This window comes from Centrocercus urophasianus, unplaced genomic scaffold, assembly GCF_019232065.1.
Source record: "Centrocercus urophasianus isolate 14NV4802_14NV808 unplaced genomic scaffold, USGS_Curo_1.0 seq_34, whole genome shotgun sequence".
Classification (NCBI taxonomy): Eukaryota; Metazoa; Chordata; class Aves; order Galliformes; family Phasianidae; genus Centrocercus; species Centrocercus urophasianus.
The window spans coordinates 5199719-5209881 of record NW_024884911.1 but is presented as its reverse complement, the minus strand read 5'-3'; the positions used below and the strand labels follow the sequence as shown (position 1 = coordinate 5209881).

Genomic DNA, 10163 nt, shown 5'->3' with positions numbered 1-10163 from the left:
CATCTCTGTTGGCAGCAGAGCCATTCCCACAGCTCTTGGCACCAAGCCTGCTGCTCTCAGCTCGCATCAGAAATTCCTCTAATGATTTCCAGAAAGGTGTTGGGATCTTTAGTCTGCCTGTCTGCTGTAACCACATTGATCTGGTAAGCATTTGCTGACAAGTTGGTTAATGTTTAAATGTGAGTTCCCTGGCTGCAGCCGGAAGTGTGACAGCAGGTTGGCACAGGTAAGTGTATTTTTCAGGAAGTTCCTCTTCAGGTGAAAATTAGCAAAAATCACCAATCCCTTCTCCCACCCACACCTTAACGGGGAGGCTCTTCCCCACCCAGCCCTGCCTGTGCCCATTGCTCAGCAACTTAAATGGTCCCTCCTTGCTCTGCGTTGCCCACGCACACCGCTGCAATCAAAGCTGAAGGGAGAAAGAAAACCGTGCAAACTCTGTTCTGTGATTTATGTGTGGCTTGCCCAGCGTCTCTGCTTCAGAACTCATCACTGTGGCACACTGCTGTGGCTGCACGCTTCTCAGTTTTGAATGTTGCCTTGCTCGTGTCTATTTGTGCATCTATTTTGAAAACACGCAGAGCTCAGTTTTGTAGATCACTTGATGTAAACAATATTGAATCCTGATGTTTCAAGCTCAGTGCTTCCAGACTCCTTTTAACCTGAGCTTCCTGTTTATACCTTAGCAGCGCTGTATGCTATTAAAGGCTGAATGCAGTGTATGCTACACTAATGAGTAAAGAAGTTGAGCAGTTAATTACTTATCACAACCTACGCCAGATTCTGAGAACATCTTGGGAAGCACCAGGAGTATATTTTTCAGTGCTGCCTGTCTTAAAATACTTCTTTGGTATTGCTTACAGGGTCGCAGTTGGGAATTGGAAAGTGCACTACCTCCCATATTACCTTCCCTGCCCTGGAATCTTGTAAGTCTCCCATTTTGTATGTAATAAGTATCATAGATCACTGCTACAAGATCTGAATTTTGCTGACAGTACACCTGGTTGTTAACAACTGCTCTCTTTATCTTTTATTTCATGCAATAACGAGCCTATGATTAGTGTTTCTCAAATAAAATGATGGTGATACAGCCCTGTCTGTTCAGTCTGCTTCCTCTCCTGACCAGCCCTGTGTTTGTACAGCATGAACAAAGGTCTTGAGGTCTCATTTGTTGTATCATCACAGAGTTGGGTTCGTTATCAGGGTGTGATCACACACATACACCTGTACACACATGATCTCGCTGCACTTTAGGATGTGTGCATCCCAGGTTGCTGGATGGAGCGGTGTAAGTCAGAGGGGTGGGATGAAGGGTCACACAAGGAGTTCAAACAGAGTGGTTAAAAACATTGTCTCATAGGTTACTAATTTCCCTGACTGCTGTTCTGACTGTGGTGTATTTCAAGTAGCTCAGCCCTCCTGGGGGACAGGAACAAACATGCAGGGAATGAACGCATATGTGACCGGAACTGGCAGCCCCAACAACTGCGTGCTTCGCTGGTTTGTGACCACTGCACTGATAAAATCACAGACTCAAACGGCTGCCATCCTCTCCCCATCCCTGTTTTCTTCTGTGCTTGGCTGTAATTTGCCTGGCAGCCCATTAAGATGTGCACAGGCAATGCCCAATTGTTTACATCTGTGCACAGCAACTGGAGTGAAAACTGGGACTGTCTGTAAACCAGCAGGTCCTGAAGTTAAACCTGTGTCCTGTTAAAATAAAAACGTCACAGAACCTTCATTCTCCTGTTATGCAGCTCCAAGGAACTCCTGTATTTGGAAGAAAAGCCAGTCCGGCTTTTCCCACAGTAAGTAATAGCTTTTTATTTCCCCTTGTTCCTCCCTTATGAGCCTATTTTGTGTATTATTCATTGGATATTTCTTCCTTTTTACAGATTATTTTATCAGCAACCAAGAGTGCTGGCTCCAAAGTAAGCTTCTTTGTTTGCTGTTTGTTTCTTGATCCTGCATGTTACAGAGCTGCTGGGTTTGGTTTGGGTGCTTTGTGGCTCTCGGACAAGGATCTGCTCTTGGGAAGAGATTGTTCTCAGAGCAGTCAGGCACTGGCACAGGCTGCCCAGGAGAACGGTGTGTTTATGTCCCCAGAGATGTTTGAAGCATGGGGGAGGTGTGACACTTGGGGACACAGCTTGGTGGGCAGTGCTGATGGTCTGTGGGTGGTTGGACTGAGTGATCTTAGAGGTTTTCCCCAACTTTAACAGTTCTGGAGCCCTCCTCACTTGTCCCATGAGGAGCCCAGCTGTGTGGGTATGCCTGCAGCTGCCCATGATGCTCTAAGATTGATCTCAGTCACTGCATACTTGCTTCTATACCAACCGTGTTTTCCTAATTAATACATCAGCACAGTCAGCCCATCTACGTATTGCTGCCAGGGACTCTGAAATGAGAAATAAATCTGACTGTTTTCTGACTACTATAACTTCTGGAACTGCACTGTAGCTTTAACCAGTTGTGAGTGAGCTCTGAATCCATTTCAGGACAAAACCAAGCAGGTGCCTTGTATGACCTCCAGCAACACTTTCAGCCAACCTGCTGGATCTTACCCTGGAACAAATTACAGGCACTCCTGCAGACGAGTCTGGCTGGGAAGCAGTCAGAGGAGTGAGCTTGAACAGACAGGGAGGGTTTTGGGCAGCAGCAGCAAGACGTGCTCCTGTCAGCTTGTGTTTGTCAGTGGTCTCCTTTGGGCCAGCTCCCATGGCCTGACTCTTATCTCCAGCAGCTCTGCTTCGTCAGCTGTTGTTAATAAGCACACCCTGTAGGGAGGCTTTACCTGGCTGTTGTTATGAGCTGTGCTGTGGCTGAATGTTTCATGCCTCCAAACTGGAATAAAAATAAATTAATGTGCACAATCAGCCAATGTGTTTTGGAGTAAGGGAGGAGAGAGCAGCATAGCTTTGAGTGCACTGCTTCCTAATAGGAGGTGTCTGGGTGCACTAAGTGGGTGCACACCTTCATCTTGTAATCGTGTCTGTTACCATAGGAGAGAGTTTGGTGTCTCTCTAGCTGCCATTGCCTCGGGAGCATGACAGGTGGGAGACTGCTCTGGCCTCAAAATGTGACCCTTCACCATGTGGCCATCACCAACTTCATTAGCAGAGTGACACAGATTGTGGCCCAGGGGAATGTGAACAGGCGAGGGGAAGGCTGATGTTGTAAATAACATCCTGCTTAAAAAAAATCAAAGAGATGGGTAAGAAGCCCTGAAATAAAGGAAGAAGGTTGGAAATAGCATTGCGTAACAGTCACTGGGTACAATCCGGCTCTGCTGTGTGTATATTCAATAGTTCCACTTCCCCCACTCAGAAGATCAAGGATTTTCTGTAGCTGTTACGTATTTGAATGCCAGTTCATACAAAGAATCTTAAATTCTTTCTGAATATGTTAAAGCTATATATAAATAGTGGGGAAAACAACTGTCATGCCACAAGCTGTGTTTTAATAATTCCACAGCCATGGAGCATAGTTCTATAATGATTTATATATTAGTACTTGCATTTTAATCCACTTGTAGCCATGTGCACCAGAGTGATAACAAATGTGCATAGCTTCCCATTCTGTGAGTCCTGAGGTCATTAAATTCCCCTCAGCAGATAAGTCCTGTAGGCTTAAATGAGATTTTGGTGTGTCATCACTACATTTTATTTTTTTTTTACTAATTCCATAGACAGTGCTGAATTTCACCCCAGGAACTGAAATTCCATGCTGAATGACATTAAGAGCATAGGGAAAGAGATCTGAACACCATACTATCCATAAGAAGTCAGTGCTGATGTACTCTCCAGTGTTTCTTCCCCATTGGCTTGAAACCAAAGGTCATGTTTTGTTAACATTCCCCTTTTTTCAGGCGTCAGGATGTGCTAACAGTCACACCATGGTTGGCCCCCATCGTTTGGGAAGGCACCTTCAGCCCTGAGATCCTGGACAGTGTCTACATGCCATTGAATCTCACCATAGGGGTGACAGCCTTTGCCATTGGAAAGTAAGTGAACCATCTGGGGGGAATCCAGTTCTTGTCTGCTTGTGGAAAGGTACTTTGAGCTCTTCTTGTCCTCAGCAGAGCTGAAGCCTGTTCCGATCTGCAGCAATTTTTTATGTCTATGTAGAATGCCTCCTTAGAATGGTTTGGGTCAGAAGGACCTCAGGGATCACAAAGCTCCAACCCCCCTGCCACAGGCAGGGCCTCAAACCTCTGCATTTAATACTAGACCAGGCTGCCCAGGGCCCCATCCAACTTAGCCCTGAACCTTGAACCCCATTCAACCTGACCTATGTGCTGTGTTCATAATCATACGAGCCTGTAAAATAACCTCGGCGCTCAAAATATCTGCAGAAATTAGAGATGTAGAGAGGTGGTTGGGTTGGCCAAAGTGGGGACGATGGCTTTGTTTGTTGTTCTCTACCCCTCTTCACTGTGTATATAACACGTGCATCCCTGCAGCAGTACCTAGTAACACTCCCTTGACTTCATTCACCGAAGTACCCTCTGTGATCCACCATGCAGCCCCATGTTTGTCTGTACAGATACACGAGGTTTGTGGGCCGCTTCCTGGAGTCAGCAGAGATGCACTTCATGAAAGGCTATCGAGTGAACTATTACATCTTCACTGACAACCCTGAGATGATCCCCAGCGTCCAGCTGCAACCTGGCCGAAGATTTCATGTTGTGCACGTCAAGAAATACCCCAGCTGGCAAGAGATCTCCATGCGCAGGATGGAGACTATCAACCTACACATAGCAGAGAGGAGCCATCAGGAGGTGGACTACCTCTTCTGTCTGGATATTGATATGGTGTTCCACAATGCCTGGGGGGCTGAGACCCTCGGTGACATTGTAGCAGCCATACACCCTGGTTATTTCAATGTCCCTCGAAGCCAGTTCCCATATGAGAGGAGGAGCTCTTCAGCAGCCTACATCCCTGAGGGAGAAGGGGACTTCTACTATGGAGGAGCTGTGTTTGGAGGGCTGGTCAAGAGGGTCTACGAGTTCACCAAGACTTGCCACATGACCATCCTGGCAGACAAAGCCAATGGGATCATGGCAGCCTGGCAGGAAGAAAGCCATCTCAACAGGCACTTTCTCTCCCATAAACCCTCCAAGGTGCTCTCTCCAGAATATATATGGGATGACAGGAAGCCAAAGCCCCCTGAAATTTACCTCATACGCTTTTCCACAGTAGATAAGAACTACCAGGAGGTAAGAAATTGACCTCCTGATCCTCGCAGAGAGATGTCCTCCAACCTGCTGAATGTTAGCTCCCAGAGAAGGTGTCCCACTGCGGGTAGTTTATCTGGAGAATGAGAGCCTCAAAGCATTTCAGAAGCAGCAGCCAAAGTGGAAGTGAGAGTGGAAAGGTTTCTAGGTTCCTAATCATTGTAAATACAAGTGTAGCTCTGAGAGTGGAAGCATAGCAGCAGGTATACAAAGGGTGTGCTGTCAAGTAGAAGGCTGTCCTCACAGCAAGGCTGCAAATGCTGTTGTTTGCATATTTTCCTGAAGCTTTGCAGAAACTTAGGCAGGATCAAAACTTTGGCATCCCTATGGAAAAAGAAAAAGACCTTTCCACTTAAAAATACTTCAGTCACCCTGCTTTTAAAAAAAATATTATTATTATTAATTTTCACATACTGTAGTTCAAACACTTGGTAAGGATCAGCTTGCCCTCAGTGCAGGTTATCCCTATTAGTGTGCAGCAGTCACAGGGCTCTTCTCAGCAGTGAGATGCAGGAATTCCTGATGGACCAGCAGTGCCATTTCACACAGCACTTACCTTCCACTTCCAAGCTGTTTTGGGCACCCAAATTCAGACTGAACTGGCACAGTTCAAACCCAGAGAGTGTTGTGGGTTTGTTCCAGTCACAGATGTGTTATTCGCCTTTTTGCCAGCTCACACGTCTCTGGGGCTCATATAATCTTTTCCATGGTGTGAGAGGTCCACGTGCTTACTCTCTGCTTCAGTCCTCTCCAAATTTTCTGAGCATTGTAAAACAAATGGGCCAGAAGCTGTTGGAGCTGACAGACAGAGTTGGAGCATTTCCTACAGACAGGGTGGCTTCACTCCAAAATGAAATGCTCTCTTGGATCTGTATGTTCAGCTGGGAGCTGGAGGTAGGCTGGGGTTAACCTTTTCTTTGCATGAACATGATGAGAAGCTGACCCAGGCACACTGCAGCCTTCCAAGCCTGCGAGCTCATGGGGCAAACAGGTGGGGAGGGTGTCCAAACACAGGGGAACAGCTGTGCCTCGCCAGCAGCAGCTGCAAAACGGTTCATCAGCTGTGGTTACAGGGTGGAGGTCTGTGTGTTTACTCCTTGCTACAGCACATTGGCTGTGAGCATCTTCCCTGTGAGCTCCTGAGGAGTGCTGCCAGTGGGCACTGCGGGTCTGTGCCAGCCTCAAAACCAGGATTGTTACTGACCAGCTTCTTGTTCTAAAACAATTGTGTCCAAAGCTCACACCTGACTCTAGAGTCTCATTATGTCAGTAACTACATATGGGCATATGGAGCCCTTTGCAAGCCAGAAGGAGCTGTCTGGTTTGATCTCCTGTACGGGGTTAGCCAGATAATTTTATCTCCTGCTGTCAGTATCAATGTCGTAATACAGGGTTGAGCTGTGCTACATCTCTTAGAAGAGAATTCCGGCCCAACACAAACATCAAGTGATACAGAAGCCACAAAGCCATAGTCATCTCCTCCTGTGCCTTATTCTTCTCCAAGTCAGGCTCTCTTTTTGGCTGTTGGATTTTCTTCTGCCATGCTAGATTATTCAGATTCCTGTGCAGATATTCATATTCACGTCACAGTTCTGCTCACCAGGGCTGTGATTGGAAGCAGTGCCCAGAGACACCCATGTCTTTGGGGAGCAGGAGACTGTGGCTGCAGGAGGATGCTGCATTCCCCATTGTGGCACACTAATTGATGAGAGCCTGGACTTCTGCCATCACCTCCTGCTGATTAATCCCCTTCCCCTAGCACCAGGCTTTGCTTTTCGCCTTTGCATTGTGCAGCCTGAGACCCGTGGGCTGGGGGGAGTTTCACAGATCTCACTTTCTGCTCTTAATTTTTCACCAATGCTCACAGGGAAACTGAGGCACATAGTAGCAAAGCATGGCGTGGTGCTGCTGTGTACGGGGCCTGCCACAGGAGGACAATGCTGTGTCTCATGTCCTTATGTCAAGGGAATTTAGACTTGGAAACATGCTTGCTGTACTGCATAGAAAGTGAATCAGCACATACAAATAAATTATCACCCAAATTTACATTTGTCTGGGGGTCTGATCGTGCTTTCAAGGTATTTTTGACTCAAGAGCTGCTTGTCCTTAATCAAGCATCACATTATAGCTTGTTGCTTTCCCAAGGGTCCCTTGTTCTGTCTGTCTCCTTCTGCTTGACTGGAATAAACCCATTATTCATTGTCCATCTAATTTAAGAGCGCAACTGACAGCCTTCTCTCCTTGTTCCTGCTGAGGACAGGCATGGTGCAACCATCCCAAAGGAAAACCTGCTTTGGGGAGCAAGAAACAGAAACTTCCAGCACTGAAAATGATCTCAGGTGGGAGAAGGACAAGAATCATTTGCATAGAGCCACATTAGCACCTTTTTTGCTTTTTGGGTTTTTCTTTATCCTCCCATAGATGCAAAGCGAGGTTCCTCCCCAGAGAGGATTTGTTCTGATCCTAAAGGGCAGCTGTGGGCACTGGGGGTCCTTTTTGCTCACTCACACTTCCCCTGCTCTGCTTCAGCTCTCCACCCAGTGAGGGATCCCTGGGGAGAACCACGCAGAGAGCAACAGTTGCTTTCTGTGTGACAGTGATAGGCACTGGGGGACAGCAGAAACCAGAGGGCTCTGCAGCAGTGGGTTGCACTTCACTCCCACTAAATCCCCACAGCCGCTAGCAAAACTCATCAGGGCAGTGAGTCCTCAGTGCCTGCCCACCCCCAGCTCCCTCCTTCTCTGTGGGTAAGAGCGCTGCTGCACTGACTTGACTTTTCTTGGGCTATATTTAGAATAAACAGAGATCCACCAAATGTCACTGTCTCAAATCGAACTGCTGTACAGCCGCACGGATAGAAAGGCAGCTTTAACCAGCAGCCACTGCCTGCCTTGCCCCCCGCTCTGAGCCTTCAGCTAATTTACAGCAAGTCAGATGAGCCCAAAAGATTTTTTTTCCTAGTGAGTTTTGCCTGTAGCAAATTACATCGTTACAGGCCTTCTGAAATATGTATTTTCCCCACCGTTCAGCACTGACACTGTTGCTATAATTAGAAGGACTGCTCTGTAGCAGCATCTAGTGCCAGAGAGAGAGCCCTCGCAGCGCCTTTTCCTTTCACGGCTGTGCTGCTTATCCAGAGCCTCTGGTTCTGCTGCTGTGAAGCCACAAAGCCATGAGATGCAATAGGTTGTGCTGTGCCACCAGCTCCTGCCATGACCCTGGTGAGGTTGCTCCAGGGGGGGCTGCGTGCAGTGGTTCCCAGCAGCATGGTGGCCAGATCAGTGTCCCCAAGCCAGGAGCATCACTTGGCTCCATCCCACCTCCATGTTCACTTGCCCAGGGAGGGTGGCATATCTCTCACTTCTGACATCACTCAGCGATAGCACATGTCATCAGCCTCATCAATATAAACTATGAGCACTGGAGCCTCACTGTTTCCAGGGCAACCCCGCTCCTCTCAGCCTCCGCTGTCTCACCAGCTGACGCTCCATGGAGCTGTACATGGAGACTTCCAGCAGCTTTTTCCTAGGGTTCCTCCATGCCCCCATTTTGGGCGCTGGGCTGAGCAGAGCTGGGGGCTGGATACTGTGTGCACAGTGCAGTGCTTTGCTTGCATCGTTGGAGGCGTTGTGCAGGGCACAGCCTGGCAGCGGCTCACGGGGGATCTCTCCCAGCAATGACCCGTTTCTCTGCCCTCAGCTCTTCTATTTATAGCTTTGCACAGCAGCACCGTGCTGCCAAAACCCTGCAAACCGCCGCTCGCTCCACGGTGAGGCCTGAGGGGCGCTTTCCTCTGCGGCACCTGCAGCTCAATCATCCCAGGGCTGAACCCGAAGGGCCGTGAAGTGCTCAGGGCACGGGGATGAGGGTGCAATGGGAACAGATGCCTGCAACTGCCGTCGCACCCAGGAAACAAACGTGCAACCGTGGAGCTGCAGCCCGAATGCACGGGCCTGGGGTCAAGTCTACATCCACGGGGGGTTGCTGCACACCCACGGGAGCTGACGCACACCTCGGGAGCGGTTCTGCACCACGGCGGGCTGATGCGCATCCCACGGGGGTCTCTGTTTGTGCGCCCACTCCCGAGGCAGGTGCAAAACCAGGGGAGCAGCTCCGCGCGCAGGCGGACGGGCATCCACGCGCACAGCCTGGGAGCAGAAGTGCAGCCCCGCGGTTGGCGTCCTCGCGCGGTGCGGGAGTTGCAGGCACGCAGGTACCGCGCACATCCCCGCTCCGCGCCTCTCTCCGGGCGGAGCCGCCGTTCCCCGCCCTCCCTTCCCAGCCCGCCCGTCCCCGCCCCGCACTCCGCTCCTCTCTCCTGGCTGCGCTGCGCGCTCCGCGCTGCCGGTGCCGGCGGCTCCCGGTGGGGCTGCGGGGCCCCATGGCCGGCACGGAGCGGCCCCGGCCTCCGGGCAGCGCGGAGCGGCGCTGAACCCCGCGGAGCCCCGCAGCGGGACCGGCGCCTCTCGTAGCGCGGCCCGCGGAGGCTATGAGCGGGGCATGATGATGATCGACAGCCAGGTGAGCTGAGCGCTTTCCTCTTTCGGCTTTGTCACTTTTCCCGGTGCTCGCGGCTCCGCAACGACAGGGGTTCCCCTTTTTGCACCCCGGCTGCGGGGCTCGCGGGGACCCACGCTGTGCGTTTGGTTTTCTGCGTGCGGAGGGGACGAGCGGAGCCGGCAGGAGTGGGAATGAAGGAATGAGAAGGAGAGCAGCACAGCACGGGTCGGGTGCGGAGGTTGCTGCGGTGCTGCGGCCGTTCCTGGCTGCGTGCGGGGCTGCAGCGCTCAGCCAGGTGGCACCAGGAGCTCCCTGTCCCCGCTCCTGTGTTTGCGAGGCTGAACGAAGCCAAATAGGGCCTAAAGGGGCAAAAGCTCTGTGCTTGCAACTCCCGTGGTGCTTTTGAGGCAGGAGAGCGTGAACCAAA

General features: G+C 50.3%; 2 protein-coding genes across 3 annotated transcripts in view; both read left to right on the top strand.

Annotated features, from left to right (window-relative positions):
• Positions 1-9: 9 nt before the first annotated feature.
• LOC122166740 (globoside alpha-1,3-N-acetylgalactosaminyltransferase 1) lies at positions 10-7282 on the top strand. Of its 2 annotated transcripts, none has more exons than XM_042830736.1 (6): positions 10-143; positions 864-926; positions 1758-1808; positions 1896-1931; positions 3869-4003; positions 4546-7282. In XM_042830736.1, the coding sequence occupies exons 1-6, from the start codon at positions 82-84 to the stop codon at positions 5228-5230; spliced, it is 1032 nt and encodes a 343-aa protein (XP_042686670.1). In that variant the 5' UTR covers positions 10-81; the 3' UTR covers positions 5231-7282. The 2 variants fall into 2 exon arrangements, with proteins under 2 accessions (XP_042686670.1, XP_042686671.1); XM_042830737.1 differs by lacking the exon at positions 10-143 and adding an exon at positions 195-226.
• Positions 7283-9686: 2404 nt separating this feature from the next.
• Positions 9687-10163, top strand: part of RALGDS (ral guanine nucleotide dissociation stimulator) — a 39165-nt gene continuing 38688 nt past the window's right edge. The window contains exon 1 of the mRNA XM_042830955.1: positions 9687-9757. Within this exon, the coding sequence (XP_042686889.1) occupies positions 9737-9757 (21 nt within the window). The 5' untranslated portion in view covers positions 9687-9736. The remainder of the gene's footprint in view (positions 9758-10163) is intronic.